The 21850-nt window shown below is 37.4% G+C and overlaps 1 protein-coding gene across 3 annotated transcripts in view; it reads left to right on the top strand.

Annotated features, from left to right (window-relative positions):
- Positions 1-21850, top strand: part of GABRB2 (gamma-aminobutyric acid type A receptor subunit beta2) — a 238709-nt gene that overhangs the window by 191656 nt on the left and 25203 nt on the right. For 2 of the 3 annotated variants that reach the window (XM_038414353.2, XM_038414352.2), the window contains exons 6-8: positions 13112-13249; positions 14853-15005; positions 16116-16360. In XM_038414353.2, coding sequence (XP_038270281.1) covers positions 13112-13249; positions 14853-15005; positions 16116-16360 — 536 coding nt within the window. Of the gene's footprint in view, positions 1-13111; positions 13250-14852; positions 15006-16115; positions 16361-20269; positions 20381-21850 lie in introns of all 3 variants that reach the window. The other variant, XM_038414349.2, reaches the window with a different exon arrangement.

Here is a 21850-nt window from a genome sequence, read left to right as displayed (position 1 = left end):
TAGAGAGTTGATTTTATACTGTACATGTTAGGTTATAGAGTAGTAGCCGTGTTAGTCTGTATTCACAAAAAGAAAAGGAGTACTTGTGGCACCTTAGAGACTAACAAATTTATTTAAGTATAAGCTTCCGATGAAGTGAGCTGTAGCTCACGAAAGCTTATGCTCAAATAAATTTGTTAGTCTCTAAGGTGCCACAAGTCCTCCTTTTCTTCATGTTAGGTTATGTAATCTCTTAAGAAGCAAGTGAACAGCATGCAATGCAAATCCAGTGGAAATGTTAGTCAAATGAAACACATGTCCACCAGTTTAAAGGAGGATTTGATATAATGACCCAGTTAATCCTTAAGAAATAAATGATTCATTCACAGAGTTGTGTTCAGATGAAAATTTTGAATCCAATGTATCATATCATCTGTCACACACTTGGCACTGTGTATGAATGTATCTGGTACACTCTGTATATTGGAGATTCAGGGTCTGGCGAGGAGGAGCAGAGTTTGGAGTGAAAAGGGCAAGATCTAGCATTCTGAATCAGTCATAAGCATTTAAGCTTATTTCTAGCTCAGTTTTATTTTAAAATTATTTTCAGTTGTAGTATTTTTCAAGGAGAGAATGCTACTGCAAGGCCTGATACAGAGCACTTATGCTGTGGCCATAACCTGGAAATAAGGGCAGAGCTAGGATTCTTAAACTCGTTGTGGTAACTCAAAGTATTCAATTAAGGGCATCCTTTACTTAAAGTGGTTTTCAAATGTATGATGATCATTTTGCACCATCTGGGTTTATGCTTCTGGTCTCTCCAAACAGTAGTCTTCATTTCTATGAGATAAGGTGAGTGAGGTAATAACTTTTATTGGACTAACTTCTGTTGGTCAGAGAGACATGCTTTCAAACTACACAGAGCTGCTCTTCTCCATGTATCTCAAAAGCATATCTCTGTCACCAACAGAAGTTGGTCCAATAAAAGATACTACTTCACCCAGCTTGTGTCTAATATCCTGGGACTGATATGGCTACAATACTTCATTTCTAAGGAAAGTGCTGATACTGCGAGATATTGATAATTTGGAAGGTTAGAAGTAGAAAGAATCCAGTTTATACTTGAGTCCTGAAGAAGAAGAATAAGTGGTTCATAAACATGAAAATTCAATTTTGAGAGATGATTTTATAACCTAGAAGGTATAAAAATAATGGAAATTGTAATAAGTTTACTTTAGCCCTAAATCTATTCTACCCTGTTTGGTGAATGATATTGATGTTCTCAATGAATTGGTTGATTGTCCAGACGCTGATAACCCAAAGATCTGCTTGGTATCTGTCAAATGCCAAATGGCACACTTCCATTATCCAGCTAGTGAGTGATTCATTTTCTCGGTTGATTTCTGCCTTTTAGACTGGCATCTCCACTCTGAAATTTGTATTTAGATTGCAGACGTGGTGTTGATGACCTTCCTAGCAGGAAGGTATAACAGTGACCCCCACATGGATTAATAGTTTCATTTAGTGCATTTCACAGTTTATTTATGGTGAAATGTGGGGTTTGTTGTTGTTTTTTTCCCTCCTGAACCTTAATTCTGCTGATATGAGCAAAACAGACATTTTTTTTCTTTGAGTAAGTTTTCATGGCAAACCTTTAGGTGTTGAAGAGAATATTTATATGAAGGTACGGTAATTGAATGAAGTAGAGATAATTGTCCTTCTCTCCACATCTCTGGGGAGGCCTTAGCTGGAGTACAATACTGTGTGCAATTCTGCATGTCACACTTCAGGAAGATGTGGAGAAATTGGAGACAGTCCAGAGGAGGAGAACAAAAATGATAAAAAGGTTTAGAGAACCTGACCTATAAGGAAAGTTAAAAATTACTAGGCTTGTTTAGTCTTGAGAAAAAACTAAGGGGGGACCTGACAATGGTCTTCATATTTATTAAAGGCTATTATAAAGAGAACACTGATCAATTGTTCTCCATGTCCACTGAAGGTAAGAAAATAAAGTAATGGACCTAATCTGCAGCAAGGGAGATGTAGGTTAGATATCAGGAAGAACTTCCTAACTAAAAGGGTAGTAAAACTATGGAATAGCCTTCCAGGGGAGGTTGTGGAATCTCCACACACAAAAATCAACCTGATGCAGATATCCAACACAGACAGTTACAGCCTGAACAGTTAATATTTGTCAAAGTTAAAAGCAACTGAAAATGGGTCAGGCATCCTTAATAATAGGCAGTGCCATAATTATCATAACTATTACTATTATATAGCATTTTTCATCAACAGATTTTAAAATGCTTCACAATCTAATTCATTTTTCATCACAACACTCCTGTGAGGTAGGGAAGTGCTGTAATCCCCATTTTCATAAACACACACACACACAGGTTACAAAGTCCATCTGTTTGACAAGGCATTAAAAGAGGGCAGGAGCTGTTGAGGCTGGGATTTCTGGGTAATGGGAAAGTGAAGTGAGCGGGTTTAACCTGTATTAGTCATGTGAATAGTAGTCAAATTATAGATGGCAACAATGGAGAAACAAGTGCTGCTGCTTTGGCCAACTTCTGCATCTTTGTCCTCTATGTCCTTGTGTTTTTATATGCATGTAAATTGCAGGCAGAAGTTTGAAAGTGGACCCTGTGATTTCAACTTTGTGTAAGACCAAAATCTAAATAAATATAAAGTACATATAGTATGGCAATGGGTGTATTGATCCCTAGTAGGTGATACATACATACATTGCACCCTCCTATGTGATTTAGGTGACAGTCACATATCATGAATAAAAAGTAGTTAAAGTAAACAGTCCATGACTAACCCATAGATATGTATCAGGTTCTCCATCTGTAAAATAGTGGTGGTGATGATGATGATGATGATATTTAAATACCATTGTAGGTTATTAAAAGCTACTTCACCAGTAAAGAAATCACCTGAAGCAGGTAGTATACACAGGTGTTCTATAAATAAAAATGGAGAATGTTACCTTTTACAGTATATGTACTCAGCATACACTATACTAGAAATGTAAATGTTTATCTTCCAAGCCTTTTTTCTGTATACAATTTATTCCATGGTAAAGAATCTACAAATGTCAAGATCCTGAATTAGACTTCTTATAGAGCAATTCATTTATTTGAATAGGTCCATATGCCTTAAACTCAAGAGTTTCTGACAAACTTGTATATTATTAGTGAAAGCATTCAACCTAGTATTTAATCTCATCTACCAGTTCTCTCCATTTTATTGTTTTAGGGAGGCTGTTATTTCATGATTACATTCTTAGCTTGCCAAAGAAAATCTAGTTGACAGAGGCAGGGTATGAGACCTAAAATAGCTTTGTAGTCTTTCCTTTCTAGTGGGTCAGTAGATTTTTTTAATTTTAAAATATAATTTCTATGTATACAATACCACATCTGTCTGTCCTCGGTTATGAACATGCTTTTTTTTCTGTAATAAAAATTCACCAGCATATTTATAGTGGGTGCCTTCTTATGCTATTCTTTGTGATAATGAAGAAAAAAGTGGCTGTGGTGGATAGTGTTTCATTCAAAAGCCATATGCAGCCTAATTCTGATGTACCTCATGTCACTGTTGAAAGAAGAAGAGCTGGGGGACAGGAAGTGCCATGTACCATCAGTTCTGTCTATGTCTTGGGGCTTCAGGCCTGTAGGGGGAAAGAGGTTGTCATGTTCTGCCCCTTCTGTGCCGCCACACTTGCTGACACCTATAACTGTTGAAAGAGTATGCCAATTTGAGGGGCAATTTCTTCCATTTTATAGCTGGCAGTTGGGTCAAGAACAAGCAGAAGGTACCTGAAAAGGGCTCGCTCTAGGCTTCTGCTGCCTTGCAGTTAACATGGCTTCACAAATGCAGGACCAGCAAAATACCTCATATCTGACCATGACTGCACCTGAAGCTGAGACGCAACCAGAGTCAGAACCCTCACCTGAGTTTGTCTACTAGATTCTAACAGTTTCTCACTTTTTTTTGTAGTTTGTTTGTTTATTATACTTAGATTATAAACTCTTTGAGACAGGGATTTGCTCTTCATTACTTATATATTGGACACAATGGGGACCTGATCCCTTATCTCCAGTGCTACCACAATATAAATACTGCAATATGAGCCACTGCCTGCCATTTTTTATATATTATACACACACCTTATCTGGATGTGTGTGCAATACAATGTGTGTGCGTGTGCTCATATCTCTAAAATAGCCCTTTTGTATTGACTGTTGTTGCCCTGTGTAAACAAAAATACTTCCACACAATAAACCTTGTACTAGATTTTATAGACTTCTCATGCAGGTTTACTTTTATGTATTGTATATATTAACCACATCTTGAGTTTAAAATGCAAAACCATTCAATCTTAAGCAATAATGTTTGCATGTTTTAACTGGCATCCTAAATGTTTCAACTTGCAAAAAGTAAATGGCTCTTTTTCTATAGTTTTTGTGTTTGTTTTCTTCTTCTTTCAAAATACTCCATAGTCCATTGTCCCTTTCTTGTGAGGTGTTAAGACAGCATAAACTGCTCTCCAAGTTACTGTGAGTTAAGAAGGCTTAGCTCCTTTCAGAATCAGACCCCATATTTGCAGGAACAATGTATTGATTTGGTTGACTGCTGATGTGTGACAAATGACAGGAACGAGAAATGAAACTTTCTAAATGTGAAGTGAATCGTGCTTCTGATGGTGATATATAAATGATATGGGGGGGAGCAATCAGTCATTGCTGGTAACATACTTAGATACAGTGTAATATACAGTAGAACAATAACTCTCTGACAATCATATTACATTTTAAATCAAATAGTGCCTTCTGCTAGGAATCTTCTTGTACAAAATAAATGATGAAGTATTAGTCTTGGTGTGCTTGACCTACTCGGTGTGCAGGATCTATAAGTGTTCTGATAATTTAGAAATATTGATCTATTGCTCATTCTTTTTATGAGTACTTGTGGCACCTTAGAGACTAACAAATTTAGTCCCATTGCCAACTCTGTCCACATATCTATTCAGGGGACACCATCATAGGGCCTAATCACATCAGCCACCCTATCAGAGGCTTGTTCACCTGCGCATCTACCAATGTGATATGCCATCATGTGCCAGCAGTGCCTCTCTGCCATGTACATTGGTCAAACTGGACAGTCTCTACGTAAAAGAATAAATGGACACAAATCAGACGTCAAGAATTATAACATTCAAAAACCAGTTGGAGAACACTCTAAACTCTCCGGTCCCTCGATTACAGACCTGAGATTGGCTATCCTTCAACAAAAAAACTTCAAAAACAGACTCCAACCAGAGACTGCTGAATTGGAATTAATTTGCAAACTGGATACAATTAACTTAGGCTTGAATAGAGACTGGGAGTGGATGGGTCATTACACAAAGTAAAACTATTTCCCCATGTTATTTCCCCCCACCCTCCCCACCCCCGACTGTTCCTCAGATGTTCTTGTCAACTCCTGGAAATGGCCCACCTTGATTATCACTACGAAAGGTTTTCTTCCTCCCCTCCCCACTCCTGCTAGTAATAGCTCATCTTAAGTGATCACTCTCCTTACAGTGTGTATGAGAACACCCATTGTTTCATGTTGTCTGTGTATATAAATCTCCCCGCTGTATTTTCCACTGAATGCATTCCGATGAAGTGAGCTGTAGCTCACGAAAGCTTGTGCTCAAATAAATTTGTTAGTTTCTAAGGTGCCACAAGTACTCCTTTTCTTTTTGCGAATACAGACTAACACGGCTGCTACTCTGAAACCTGTCATTCTTTTTGTTTTCTTTATCATTGTTATAAGCTGATTTTTTTCCAGGCTGCTATTACTCTTTAAAATTGCTTGGGCATTAAATCATTTAACTAGCAAGTAGAGATGTCTTGAAGCCTAAATACCCGCTGACGTATATTATGTTCACAGGTAATTGGACCTATAACTATTACTGGCAAAACATCCACCCGGAAAATGAATGCATCTGTTCATTTTCCTGGCTGATGTTTTGTAGGTAGTAGGTTTGTCTCAGATTACCTGTAGGTATTTTAGCAGTACACTATGGCATTCATTTGCAATTCCCCCCCCCATACTATTCCTCTCTCCTCCTCCATGCAATGAAATCAATGGGACTATTCATTCTACATAGACCAGGAGGAGAAATGTTTTAATGGGGTTCTGAATACTTGTAGAATTTTAGGAAATGTCTTTCTTCTGTAACTGATGGATATTAACAGCTTTTTCATTCAACATCAAAGCCCCATTTTAACTTCTCTGTACCATAGATGTTCTCTAGTGCCTTAAATAGCAGGGGGTTGTGCACAGCTTTACCACAGCAAAATTGAATTTTTGGAATTTTTTGCTTAGATTCCTGTGGCAAGATTTTCAAAAGGGCTCAACTCCCCTCACGGTACCTAAATGAAGAAGCTAGATTTTCAGAAGTGCTCAGCACCTGGCAACTCCCATTGAGAACACAGGAGCTGTTTAACTGACACTCTCTCTTTCTTGAAGAGACTAAAGGAACAGTTGGAATGCTTCATAAAGTGTTGGCAAAAAATCAACAGCTGTTTGTTGGGTGAACCCAAGTTTGAGTGGGAGACATGTCGTTAAATATCCATTAGGAGAGATTCAGAAAAGGACTTGTAATAAGTTGTTTCATAAAAATTTGGCTTAGGTTTTTTAAAACGCTTTCTTCAATCTATTTTCCCAAATGAAAAAAATAATTATCCTGATGTTTTAATGTATACACAGCATGCAGTTTATAGACACTAATAAACTTGTTTTGCTATTTTTTTCTTTTCCTATTCTGTTTATAGTTCTAAAGTACAGTAATTAATCCTGACATCAAAACATACTGTTGATTCATCCTAGAGGGCTCAAGAAGATCTCCTAGAATCCTGAGCTTAATGTTGAAATTAAATAAATGTTAATTTGGAATATGGTGTGAGCAGATGTTTTCCTACCAATTTTCCTATAAATAAAATTAAACTGCACAGTAAATCATGTAGAATGCTTTTGCATAACCTCTCAAAGGACACTGTTTTTTTTTTTTTGTAGCATACAACTGCCTTTCTTTACTGTGCTGGCATGTTTGTTGTTGCTTTTTTATTTTTTACCTTCAAAAACAGAAAAGTAGATTCTAAAGATCTAACAGAAATGGTGGTAGACCAGAAAACATTGTCTCTTATTAAAATGTTAATCTCTTTCCTGGAAAATAAACCATGAATAGGGAAGGAAAAGGGCATCATGATGACCTGATCTATTGCAGAATTTCCAGGCATCTTCGGTAAAAACCCTTTTAGGCATTGAAGTATGATCAGAGACCTGAGTAGAATAGAATAAGGGATTTTTGTTCAGGATAAATGTGTAGAGAATTGTTTCCATTCAAACATGGAAGAAGAAAACATAGTAGTCTGTCCCCTAAATCTATCTTTAACAAAGTCCATCCATGCACCCCTTACCCTATCCTCCTCCTTTTTTTGAGAGAGAGAGAGAGAGAGAGAGAATGAAGCACATTTCCTCATAGTGCTTGAAATCAAGGATTCTGCACAGACTAGAAACACCTTGTTAGTAACCAGTGTCCCATTTTTTGCCATTAGTTTCCCTCTTTGGTAAGCAGCTCTTCATTTGCTCTTCATTCTGGAGTAGTTGCTGCACAGCATGAAAAGAAAGTCTTCTTTCCAGATGGCAGTGGGGGAGGGGGGATGACAACAGATTTGGTTATAAGTGGAGTCAACTTTAGTAACTGTGGGGGGGAAAAATCTTCCATACAAATTTATGTGGAGTACATTTAGTACAGTAATATGCAGACGATGCTGGAGGACCGAAGGACTAACCCTAACAATGTGTGATGCATATTTACCATGAGTAACATTGTGGAGTGATGAATATAAAGGGAGTGGAAAACCCTGTAAGCGGTTATCAGTTGCATTTTCCACATAAATTAGTCTGTTAATTCAGAAATTACAGTGGTATCGAATATAGAGCCAGATGGCAAAGGGGAAAATGGATGCCTTACCTATGTGTTCCTTAAACCTGTCCAGCAGTTAATAGAGCCCATGAGTTTCAGGCCATCTCTGTTGGAAAGAAACATTTAAAGTATTGCACATTCTTCCATATCTACCTTTAGATATTTCCAGGCAGCAGAGAAAATAAAATAGGGTTAATTGAAGAAATGAGGGATTAAGAAGGGGTTCTTGTGTAATTAGGCGGTTTCAGGAAAGCATAATTAAGCTGTGAAATGCTTTATTTTCCCTACAGAACAAAATAATTCCCATCTCTGGAGTAAGTATGTAATTTGGCTTTTTTAATCATCTAGTCAATATAGTAGTACAATTTCAACCCAATCTGAATTACAGAAGTTGTACAGAAGCTTTGCTATCCATAGGAAAATATCTGTGTGTGCTATATACATTGCACTGTTGATTAATGCTCTGAAACCTTAAAGTCCACTGTGTAGCTTTCCATGAAGATAATTTTCTATAGTATACTAATGGTTCTAGTTTCCAAAGATGCAAACAACTTGCAGCAGGTGGGTCTTGAAGATCAAAAAGCATGTTGATCATTTGGTTATTGTGGCAACTGTAGCACTTCAGGAGCATCAGTATAATTCATTCTGCAATCATGCTTGATGCTTCCTGGACTACACCTGATCAGACTTTTGTCAACAGATTGCAGTGACCTTGGTTCTTTCCCAGACTTGCATTATTTTAGACTATATAGACATCTACTGTATGTATAAATATCAAACACCATGACCTTCCAAATTCACTGTGGGTGTTTGCCAGTGCTGAACTTTGCCAACTTTAATCCTATTGATGGCACTGCCTAGTTCACAGGCAGAGAAAGGAAAGATTCATTTGGTGTAAAGGTTGTCCATCCAAACTACACTTGGCTCCTCTGGCAAACCTACAGGTGACGGGGGAAAAGGTCTGTAAGTGAAACAAAGGAGAAAAAGCATGTTCTATAATAAATAAGTGATCAATTTTGGGGTCCTCTTTGCTTGAACTCGAGCCCATATCACTTATGGAGTATGGAGCTTCTGGATATGTTGGGGAGAATGTCCTGCTGCAGCTTGAGCTATGGATCCTTACTCTTCCTAGTGGAGAAGTACTGGTTCTTTACCAATGGCGTTTGCTAACCAAAACTAGTCAAATTCCTGAGGAAAAATAAAATTTCACAAAAATGTGCACAGTTTTTCTCCATTTCATTTTCTGACCAGGTTTTTTGTCAATGCCAATTGCTGACAATCTATTCAATCATTGACTGACATGTAAAGTTTTTAATTGTGGCTAAGATTAAGGAAATGTTGTAGCAAGACATCGGAGAAATCAGGATATTTAGAGAATTCCTTAGCATTTGTTAATTGGGATTCCCACCTGGGAACAGCACAGACTGAAGACGGACTGTGGGATCCTGTACCCTGGAGAAGACATCTGAATGAAGCTACATAGATCCCAAGATGAGGGGTTGTGGGCTGAAGGAAGGGTGTGGCCTGAGGGCCTCAAAGTCTGTTTTAGTATTTGGGGAGCTTGGGGGGTTAAGACTAAAGACCCCATAGGGTGAGAATCTTGTTCAAGTGCTCTAACCCATTACAGAGCGAGCCATTACAAAGAACTGAGAGATTGTTGAGGGCAGGGTGCCTGCAGGGCTGCCTTAGGTCATAATGGGACACCCTGGAATGGCGCTCTTCCACAATAAATAGAAAGCTTATTTGTCTGTTTTCACAGATGACTTTAACAAATTGTTGTGCATGGAGTTTTCAAAAGGGAATAAAACAAAAGCAATTACACTAAAATGAGTCAGGCCAGTTACATGAATACTATGAATAAAAGATAACAAATTAGTTGAAAACACATTGGGCCACCTCTGCCCTAATCTAACAAACCATGAAACCCCCCACACTGAGTAAAGCAAGAATTTATAGCAGGCACAGTTTTGGTCCCATGTATTGGGACTCAGTCCTTCATGATGATTAGTTGATGGTGCTTGGCACCTCATAGGATGGAGCCCAAAGCGAGAGAAAATATCCCACTTACACCAGGAGAAATTTTTCATGCGTTCTGATTTACTTTTCACTTCTGTTGTTCTATTTTCTTTGTCTGCTTCCTCAAAGAATGTTAGACTTCCAATTAGTACCATAAAATATAGAAGGAAAGTGGTCATTTTCAGAGAAAGCTGAAACTGACAAAAATACAGTGCTATGGAAAACACACGCTATGAGACTGCTTTAAAACTAATTCTGTATATTGAGCGGGCTTTTGAACCCAGCCATTCTAATGTTCTGAAGGATTCCTGAGTTTGCATCTGCATAAATTGATGACGCACTGTACATTTGCTTACCTTTTCAGTGTTACTATTCTACACTTGGCTGATCAGAAATTAAGAGATTTGGAGACTGTTTAATACGTTTTCAGGTAGTCATGAAGTGTGCAGTGTTTTGCCAGTTTGCTATAAATGTCCATTATCCTTGAAATCAGGTATGTTCAAGCAATGTAAAAGGTTTTTATTTTTAACCTATTGTAAGATTTTACAATCCTGCTCAGCTGCACATCAAGCTTTCTTATGCAGTTACCCTGGAAGACTAAAGATAAAATTTCTGTCCCTATCACAATTGTCCTTTATAGTTAACAAACATTTATTTTCCTGTGTTTTTAGTACGTTACAAGCCATTGTGCCTAGTTTATTTACTTGCTATTGCACCTCTTTCATTAATGTTAGTAGTTTATACTAACAGTTAACTCACGTGATTAACTCAAAAAACATTAACTGTGATTTAAAAAAATTAATCATGATTAATCGCACTGTTAAACAATAGAACCCAACTGAAACTTTTTAAATATTTTTGAGTGTTTTTCTACATTTTCAAATATATTTATTTCTATTACAATGCAGAATACAAAGTGTACAGTGCTCACTTTATATTATTATTTTTGATTACACATATCTGCACTGTAAAAATGATAAACAAAAGAAATGGTATTTTTCAGTTCGCCTCATACAAGTACTGTAGTAGCAATCTCTTTATCCTGAAAGTGTAACTTAAAAATGTAGATTTTTTTTGTTACATAACTGTACTCGAAAACAAAACAATGTAAAATTTTAGAGTCTACAAGTCCACTCAGTCCACTTCTTGTTCAGCCAATTGCTAAGACAAACAAGTTTGTTTACATTTGTGGAAGATATTGCTGACTGCTTCTTATTTACAAAGTCACCTGAAAGTGAGAACAGGCATTTGCATGGCATTTTTGTAGCCAGCTTTGCAAGATATTTACGTGCCAGATATGCTAAACGTTCATATGCCCCTTCCTGCTTTGGCCACCATTCCAGAGGACATGCTGATGATGCTCATTTAAAAAAAATGTTAATTAAATTTGTGACTGAACTTCTTGGGGGAGAATTGAATGTCTTCTGTTCTGTTTTACCTGCATTCCGCCATATATTTCATGTTATTGCAGTCTCGGATGATGACCCAGCGCATGTTTGTTTTAAGAACACTTTCACAGCAGATTTGACAAAGCACAAAGAAGGTACCAATGTGAGATTTTTAAGGATAGATACAACACTTGACCCAAGGTTTAAGAATCTGAAGTGCCTTCTAAAATCCGAGAGCGATGAGGTGTGGAGATCAGCTATCTTAAAAGATCAATACTCCACTGTAGAAACTACAGAACCTGAACCACCAAAATGAAAATCAGCCTTCTGCTGGTGACATCTGACTCAGATGATGAAAATGAACATGCATTGGTCCAATCTGCTTTGGCTCATTATCGAGCAGAACCTGTCATCAGCATAGATGCATGTCTTCTGGAATGGTGGTTGAAGATGTAGGGACATAGGACTCTTTAGTGCATCTCACACATAAATAACTTGTTATGCTGGCTAGAGCAGTGCCATGCAAATGCCTGTTCTCACTTTCAGGTGACATTGGTTACAATTTGCAGGAGGTAATGCTGCCCACTCCTTGTTTGTCTGAGCGATTGGCTGAAGTAGGACTGAGTGGACTTGTAGGTTCTGAAGTTTTACATTGTTTTGTTTTTGAATTCAGTTATGTTTTGTACATAATTCTACATTTGTTAGTTCAACTTTCATTATAAAGAGATTGCACTACAGTACTTGTATTAGGTGAATTGAAATATACTATTTTGTTTTTTACAGTGCAAATATTTGTCATCAAAAATAACTATAAAGTGAGCACTGAACACTTTGTATTCTGTGTTGTAATTGAAATTAATATATTTGAAAATGTAGAAAAATATTTAAATTAATGGTATTCTATTATCGTTTAGCAGTGCGATTAATTGCAATTATTTTTTTAATCTCTTGACAGCCCTAGTTTATATACTCTTGCTGTCAGTGTGTGTTATGTACCCCCCTCTGTGCCCAGTCTACAGAGAACATGAGTCTGTTACACCAAGGAGCTACAGAGTCTGCCACTTTCTTTAGCTCATGCTGTAGAGATTCATTATTTCAGTTCTGGGGATCCCTAGTCAATCCTTGTGTTGGCCATGTTGGCCATGATGGCAGATGTCACATTTGCACAGCTTTAGGGACAATTTATGTGCAGCTGTACAGCCAAAATGGGTAGGGTTCACACATTTATTTATGATGTCTACAATAATAGTGTCTATTTTTGTTTGACTTTTAATTTCTGGACAATAAAATGGTGAATCTACTTTTTAATTAAAAAAAATAAAATAGGTTTTGAATATAGAATCTGAAGTTCCATATTCAACAATAGACTGATTATATTGTACATTACATGCTATTTTCTGATAGTTGAGATTAAATAAATCTGTAAGCCACTGTATACTGGACTCCACCTGTATTGCATACTTGTATAATCTAATTTCCTTTTATCAGTTTATTTTATTAAGGTAATCTGACTGAATCAATAAAAAGATATACACACACATTTAAAATTGCCATTTGACATAATCATATTTATAACTAGACTGTACATTGTTTGTGACTATGTATACACATCTGTTACATTATTTATATTTTTAATTTAGGAAATGCAATTAAAATTACTCCAAGTTCCTGAAAGAATGTACTGAACTGTTCATTACAACTTTGCATGATATCAGAGCCATAACCCTTTGCTCCTGTTTTATAGATGGCTATACAACAGATGACATTGAATTTTACTGGCGTGGGGGTGATAATGCAGTCACAGGAGTGACAAAGATTGAACTGCCACAATTCTCCATTGTAGACTTCAGGCTTGTCACCAAGAATGTTGTTTTCTCTACAGGTTTGTAGAAGGGGAGTTTAAGGGGAACTGTATTTGCTCACTGAAAATAATTTTAGAAATAGATTAGTTGCAAGGGTGCAGTCCTTGGTCTGAATAAAAATTTGCCAGGAGTAGCTTAGAGAAACAATTCTGAATATGCAAATGAGAGATTCTGATGAATTTTCACAGTATAGTACATACAACATCATTGATGAATTGACACAGAACATTCCTGTGTGTTTGGCCCTCGTGACTTTCATTCTAATTAGGATACATTAATCTCTAATATTACAGCTTGCTCCAGTAAACTATATTGTCTGGCTTCTACAGTAAGTTAGCCCATGAAAGCTGAAGAAATTGGTTGTGCACCTTAGCTTGCTAAATTCTTCAAGACATAACCTACCCACAGGAAAACCCGTCTCTCTTCTCTGTATTTTGTTGATGGAGCCAAGCTTCTTAGTTCACCTTCTGCTGCACGAGCTTCTAATCCTCGTTCGATAGGATTTTGTAATTCTCCCTTGGTCGACAGTAAAATGATTTTCAGCAGGGCCAGGAAGGCGCAATGTAGCCCAAAGAGGGGAAGCAGAATTGGCAACATATTAATTTAAAAAAAAAAAGCCTGATAATGTTTTCTCCACATGGGTTCAGTTTTTGATGGCTCTTGGAGCCCTTGTGGATCTGTCCCATTAGCATTTTCCTTTTCTAACTCCACCTTCAAGACACTGGACGATGCTAACAGAGATGTGCTCCTCGCTTAGGAGGACTGAGTGTAACTCCAGCTGGAACTATTGAAATAAAAGTAGTGTCAATACTGTTTGGTCACCGACCTTCCGTTATGATCAGTATGTTTCTTTTATGGCTTAACTTCTCCCCAAGGAGGCTGTCTTTATTATTTGAGGGCCTTAAATCTTGGGGGTGTGATCCATTTGGGACATAGCACCTAGATCTGGTGTAAATCAGAAGTAACTCCATTTAAGACAGTGTAGTGACACCAACATGAGAGGTAGCAGAATCATACCGGTACTGTTTATTTGACTGTTTCCTAAGTAACTGACACGGCTGCTGTCTGTCTGTAACCAAGTTCAGGAAAGTCCCATTCTTGGTGAAGTTCAGCTCGGTGGGAGAGACTTATGCAAAGAATGTGTGCACTGAAATCTTCAAAATAGTGGCAGTTCAGTGTCCATAGGCCAGTGAGGGCCCTGTGCACCAGGGTCACTATTACCCTGCCTGAGTAGCACTCCTGCAATACTCTTTAGTGCCTGGTGACCTTGTATGGCAGTTCAGATTGGGAAGATTGCTTCGCACCTAACGTGGCATTCCGTAGCCACCAAAGACTAAAGCCTTTGCACAGTTTTGCACTCTGAAATGTACTTTGATAGCTGATTATAGGAGATTTTAATTAGCAGCAGCTGTGAATCTATGTATTACTGACTCGACACCTTTAGTACAAAATACTGTTGAATACAGACTTCATTATAAAATCTGCATTTGGTTGTCCCCAACTAAGGCAATTCTGTGTGTATGCTAAATCTGTAACATAGGAAACAGAGTGTAAAACGGAAATGTTGCAAAGAATGTTAAGGGTATACAAAATCACAGCCATGCCTAAATATTCCCTTTTTAGGTGCCTACCCAAGGCTGTCTCTCAGCTTTAAACTTAAGAGAAACATTGGCTACTTCATTCTGCAGACCTACATGCCTTCCATTCTGATCACTATCCTCTCCTGGGTTTCATTCTGGATTAATTATGATGCTTCAGCTGCAAGAGTTGCTTTAGGTAGGCATTTTTACTTCTATCATGCATTGTGTATTAGTAGAATATATTTTCTTGCTTCTGGTGTAACATTTCGTGCATGATTTTGAAAAAAAAAATCTCTTTTGGGTTTCTTTGCCTAGCTTGTTAAACTTTGTATTATCTGATTCAGCATTTAAATTTATCACAATTGAAATAAAAATTGAAAGTGATTTAATATCTGAATTAGCTAATTATATAATCATTGTAATTGGAATTAGCCTGGTTGTCTCAATCAGATTTTTTTTTATTGCACTTGTTTTTAGTCTAAAAATAGCATGTATTTTATTTGTTTCTGCTCATGGCAATCCAGAGCAAGCCTACAGTACTGTAGTATGGAATATACATTGCTTTTCCTTTTCAGGTGTGAAGTAGATACAATTGTGGCAGGGCTGTGCATTTGACTTAACCAATCTCCCTTGCCAGGTAGAGAGCTTCCTCTCCATAGTGTTACCTTAAATTCCACAAGCAAAACAATTCTCCTGATTAATGCTCAGAACACTGCTCTTTGTATTAATGTATCTCCTCAATTATCCTTTGAGGGTTTGTTTATATTACACCCCTCATCATGGTATCTGAGCACACATTGCAAATATAAATGTGAATGGTGCTTGCCAAAAATTAACAAACAATCAAGCTCACTCCTGTTGATAGTACTTCCATGGAAATCAGAACTGGAGCATGTAGGGAGAAGTGGGTGACATCATGGTACAATTGAATCCAATGGGAATTTTGCCATTGACTTCAATGGGGCCAGGATTTCTTCCCAGGAATTCAAGCCTAAAGACAGGCAGCAAAAACATTGTAGAGGGAAGCAGTGAGGCAAGACGTAATGTGTCTATACTGGCAGCTGAAAACCCAGGTAGCTAGGAGAGTCTACAGTTCCCATTAAGAAAGCATATTTGTATGAGTCAAGATTACTGTGTATTTGTCTTGACAATTACAACTGTAATAAATTGCACTAACACCATGCTTTTTAAACAAAGAACAAAAATATCTTCCTAACTTCCCTGCTGTGCTGGCATTTAAAGATTGAGTTATAATGATAGAAATTTAACACGAGTATAATCAATGGAACTGTCTTCCCTTTTCCAGGAATCACAACTGTGCTCACTATGACAACCATCAATACCCATCTTCGAGAGACTCTTCCCAAAATTCCCTATGTAAAAGCCATTGATATGTATCTGATGGGATGCTTTGTTTTCGTTTTTATGGCCCTGCTGGAATATGCATTGGTCAACTACATCTTCTTTGGCAGGGGACCCCAACGTCAAAAGAAAGCGGCAGAAAAAGCTGCCAGTGCCAACAATGAGAAGTTGCGAATGGATGTCAATAAGGTAAATTGAAGTGGGGAATATATTTTAGCCATTCATAGCGACCACAGCTGATTCATTTCTTCCAAACAGAGCTTAAAAATATCATTTCTTGTGTAGAACATATCAAGTAGGATTCCTAGAAACATGTCTTAGCTCTGCAAAACATTAAACTTAACTATCTCAGCAATGCATGCTGCCCTCTAGCTGGAACTATGATTGTTAGAATGTTCTTTTAAAAGCACATACTCTGAATAGGCTGAGCTCAGAAATGCGCTCTCACTCAAAATGGGGGTAGGAAAGCTTCAAAGTAAACCACAAAGATTAACCTGTTCCTTAGAGGCCTTAAATGAGCAAATCCAAAATGATGGCTATAAGTTCATGTGTTAGAACGAGCTGTATGAAACCTTAGTAACAAACCCCAAACTTGAACCAGATTCCTAAAACCTTTCAGAGAAACTGAAGTGATGGGATGTGCGTTTTCTTTTTTTAAAGGAAAATATTAAACTTTGCATGTTATCAGCTACAAGTATCTCAAATATTCTTGGCAAAATGCAAAATGACTCAAATGATGGTGTCAATTTTTTATGCATTCAATTATGAATCTGAAAATGAGCTCATTTGGGGGGGGAAAAAGTTGCTAAGATACATGCTTTTTTCAAATGCATGCATTCCTTTTGTGTAATGAAAATGAGGCTGTTATTCAAAGTAGTAGTTTTGATAAAATGTCACATAAAGCAAAATTTGGGGGCAAGCACCAAATCATGCCAGCACGAAATGGCAAAAAATGTTGTGTGTAAATCCACAAAACAAAACAAAAATTGTGATTTCTCTCAGAGTTCTAATTTTCAATTAGAAGCCAGATGAAAGACATTTCATCTGGCTTTTCTTTTAATTTAGGGGATTTTTCACTTGTGTAACTCAACAAGAAACTCAAAGGGTGCAAATTCAAAAGTAGAGGAAAAAGTTTGCATGGATGGAAATGGAGAAGTTTCACACAGCTCTGGGGGTGGAATACTTAATATCTGCCCAGATTTTTATGCTGATGTACAAAGTGTGGGTGTAGGGGAATGGGAAGCGGGTATGTATTTTTAACAGCAGGCACTAATATTCCACTATTAGCTGGCACCTAAAAAAACATTTTTTACTGAATGTTTTCAACTGGAGGATTATATTTCATGGCTCAGATTTCATATACTAGCTTTGCTTTTTTTATTTTAACTTTTTTTTTTTGTAATATGAGAAAACCATAAGACAACTACTTTTATCTAATGGGATTGTAGTGTGCAAATGAATTAAGGCAAATGCATGCGGATTGGTATTTATCTTTGATGTCACACTCTTACAACTCATCCCATTCACCCTTCATCATTCCATTGTTCATAATAAAATTCAATTAAAACCAATTTTAAAAAAATCACAAGATTTTATTTCACTTGTTTTTTTTTTAAAAAAACTGGTTTTCCTTTAACAAACAGAACCATGCCCCACAAAAATCCAATAGGGTATTTTGTGTAAACTTAAAATAAAAAGCATTTTTTTTCTTGTTAGAATCTTAGGAAAATCAAAATATATAGTGAACACAACACAGAAAACTGTGAATAATGTTACAAATCTTAGGGTTTCCCTTGCCAAGGGAATTTTCAGTTGCCCAGTTACAGCCAGAATCTCTCTTACATCTCTGGAGCATCACAAAAATTCTGGATCCTTATTGAAAATCTGGCCTATAAACTTTAAATTGTCATATTGCTGTATTACTACAAACATCATAGAGAAATGGGCTAGAAAGAGGATCCATAATCACTGTAAATGTTGCAATTCACCAGGCTGGTTGATTTATTTTTTGTAGAACTACCCATTGGTCCAACAAATCTGCAATATATTTCCTCAAAGTTTAACACAGAAACCAGCAGAGGTTCACATTTTTCTTGCTACAACTTCTCTACCCCTAGTGGGAATACTCATCATCCCCTCCATCCTTGAATCCTCCCATGAGGAATCAGTGGAAAAAATGAGCACATCTCCTGCTTGCACTGTTGAACTCCCCTGTAGAGTCCTGCGTGGGACTATTTTTTTTAATCCCACTCCCATGCTGCCCTGCAATAACTACTCCTGTATTGTTTCTTGCACGTTTATCCTGTTCCCAGCCACAAAAACCTTAGATCCTTAGATCTAGAACCTTAGATCCCACAAATCTCACAAGAGAGATGGATTCGCCTATGCTACTGAAAACAAAAAAACCTCAGTCAGTTTTTATATAGACATAATTTTTACCACTAAAAGAATTAAAACAAATCTTGCTTAAACCACGTAAAAATACTTGAACTCCAGTTGTAATAGACATCATATCTCTTTCTATCCCTTGCTTAAATTTAAGTATTAAAAGTTTTAAAGTGTTTTCCTGCAAGTTATCAGTCTTTTTTTTTTTTTGACTACCCAAGCCCTCCCACAAGAAAATACATTTTACCCACTCCTGCTATTATGGCAGCATGTCCTGCAGGACCTGTGGGATCCCAGTCTGCTGCAGGGCTCTCCTCCCCTTCTGGCAGCTGTTCCAGAGCAGGCAGAAACATTGGCAGCCTGTCTTCACTTACTCCTTGATGTCCAGGAGTAGAGAGTTCCAGAATCAGTAGAAAGGCACGGGGCTCATTTTTTATGTCCCTGGCCTCCTGTGAATCCCTTTTGATGTTTGTGGAGGTTGGGGGTTCTGAGAGTCAGAAGTATTAGCCTCCAGTTTATGACATTGGACTGACCCCCACCAACTCTCATCCAGGACTTCCTATGAGCTTTTCCATATGACAGTGTGGTCAAATCTAATATTTTCAATTATATTTCATACTATATTCACAGTAAATGCCTTGCATCTATTTATCTTTCAGAATTCAGGTAGGACAGAAATGCAATGTCTTTTTTTTTTTTTGTGGTCCTATATCCTTTTTGGTTTTTTTTTGGTTTTTGCAGTGCATAGTTTCAATAATAAAATCAAGGAGAGTTAAAAAGTACACAAGAGCAAGGAAAATTTCACAACAGATTATCTGGAAATATGTAACCATGGTCTAGTTAAAAACAAATCATATATGACAAGCTCTATTTTACTTCCGAGACACTTCAGGTTGGAAAGACCATGTAGATGATCAAGCCCCACTTTCCTGTAGTATGCAGGAATTTCCCTTCTGTATTTTGTCCTCACCTGCCTATATTTTAAAGTTGAAGCTTCATCAGCTGACCTCGGCAATTTATTCCATGTTTTAACTCTTTTTAACAAACTTTCTCCTCATGTCAAGTCTCATTGTTTTTCTTGTAAGCAATTTCATACTATTACTTCCAGGTTTGCCTTCCTGTGCTGACTTTAACAGTTCCCATTTCCCTTTATTGCGGACACTCAAGTCATTTTTGCAAATAGTTAACACATTCTTTCTTGACCGCTCTGTTCCAGGCTATATACGTATATATTTAAAGTTTCCAGTCTATCCTCATACTGTGTGATGTTTCCTCCTACCTTTGTCATCTTGGTAGTACCTTCAATTTATTATCCTTTTCATACTAAAGTGTCTAAAATGATACACAGTATTGCAAGTGCTGATGTAGTAAGGATGAATAAAGCAGGAGTATTGCCTCTCTGCACCTTGAAGAGATAACGACTTATACACCCCAACCTAGTATTATATTGGATTTTATTTTCTAACCGTGAACTCCTCTATCTGGCTAAGAATAGCATTAGAGGTCAATAAACCTTTCTTTCCATTTTGTATGGACATTTAGAATTATTTTATAGTTAGAATCATTTTGTCACAAAAGTATTATCTTTCTTTTATTTTAGTGAAAAATCTCATTTTTATTAGTTTGTCCTTACAGTTCCTAAAATGCTTTTGCATTTTTCTATGCCACCTCTAGTTTTGATCACCATTCCCTATTCTCTACTTTGTCTTCCAGGTCTTTTATAAAGATATTAAACAAAATGGGACCGAATTCCGATCCCTGGACCCCACTGGAAATCTCTCCCCAACTAGATGGACTACCAATTACGATTACTCTCTGTATACGGTTAGATAGCCAGTTTTTGATCCATTTTAATTGTATTTCTGTCCAAGACATCTTGTGTTGGCCCCCCTCCCTTGTGATACTGTATCAAGTGCTTCTCTGAAATCCCAACATAATGTCCCCTGCAATCCCTTCATCTACTAATTTTGCAGTCATATCAAAATAGACTATGAAATTGGTCTGGCAGGATTTGTTCTTAATCCATGTTTAGCCCCAGGATGCTTTTGCTTCTAGATTATTATAATTTTGTTCCCTGTTTGCTTCATTACTTTGCAAAGGATGGATGTGGAGTTTTAAAGGTTGAAATAAAAATGGTACCATGTTGACACACTTCCATCTTCTGGGACCTCAAGGTCTCCACAGCTTATATAGATATTAGCTGATGATTAATACCTCAGTACGCAGGTATCCCCCAGAATTCTGGAGTGTAGGTCTGCTTGCCATTAGACTTGCTGGTTCTTCAAGCAACTTTTTGCTAAGTTCTATCTCTTTTTTTAAGTTGTGGATTTATTCTTGCATTGTTGAGCCTAGTAATGTTGTCTTTGTTGTTGTTAAATAGGGTTACTAAATGCATTAGTTCTGTCATCTTCCATCATTCTCATTGATTTCCTGACGACTTAGCAGAATTTTCATTCTGGATTTGTCTTATCGTTGATATAGCTTCTAGCTCTGTCCCCATTAGTAAGCAATATTTTCTACTGTCTCTGCTTCTCTTCCTTCTCCCATGCAGGACATGTAATCCTGACTGGATACCTCTTGACTTTCTATTTCCAGTATAGCTTCTTTTTAGCCCTGAATTTATCCAAGCAGCCTACGGTTTGCCATGCTGAGCTTCCATCATGTCCTTCGGAATTGTCAATATTTTCTCCACAAATATTCTCATTAGTACTCCATCCCACTTGACTCAGGCTAACTCTTTTAGTGGCTTCTCTGGAGGTATAACAAACTTTGAACCTTGAAATGGCAATAATAATGATTAACTAGCAAAACTCCCTCATTGCAACATGATGATTTAATGGATGTTATAGATGGCACAGTGAAGCATATAGTAAACATGCTGGACTAATTGCAGGTCTGTTCTATGCCCTTTTCTTCCATAAACTAGTGTTCAAGGGCCTTGTGTGGCTTCCCTCCCCATTCTGAACTCTAGGGTACAGATGTGGGGACCCACGTGAAAGAGCCCCTAAGCTTATTTCTACCAGCTTAGGTTACAAACTTCCCCAAGGCACAAATCTCTGTTTGTCCTTAGACTGAGGTATGCTGTCACCACCAAGTGATTTAACAAAGAACCAGGGGAAAGGACCACTTGGAGTTCCTCTTCCCCCAGCAATCCCCCCCAGCCCTTACACCCCCTTTCCTGGGGAGGTTTGAGAATAATATCCTAACCAATTAGTTACAAAATGATAAAAGACCCAACCCCTGGGTCTTGGAACAATGGAAAAATCAGTCAGGTTCTTAAAAGAAAGATTTTAT

This window comes from Dermochelys coriacea, chromosome 8 (genome assembly GCF_009764565.3).
Source record: "Dermochelys coriacea isolate rDerCor1 chromosome 8, rDerCor1.pri.v4, whole genome shotgun sequence".
Classification (NCBI taxonomy): Eukaryota; Metazoa; Chordata; order Testudines; family Dermochelyidae; genus Dermochelys; species Dermochelys coriacea.
The sequence above is the reverse complement of the archived record's forward strand: the minus strand, read 5'-3'. Positions and strand labels throughout refer to the sequence as shown.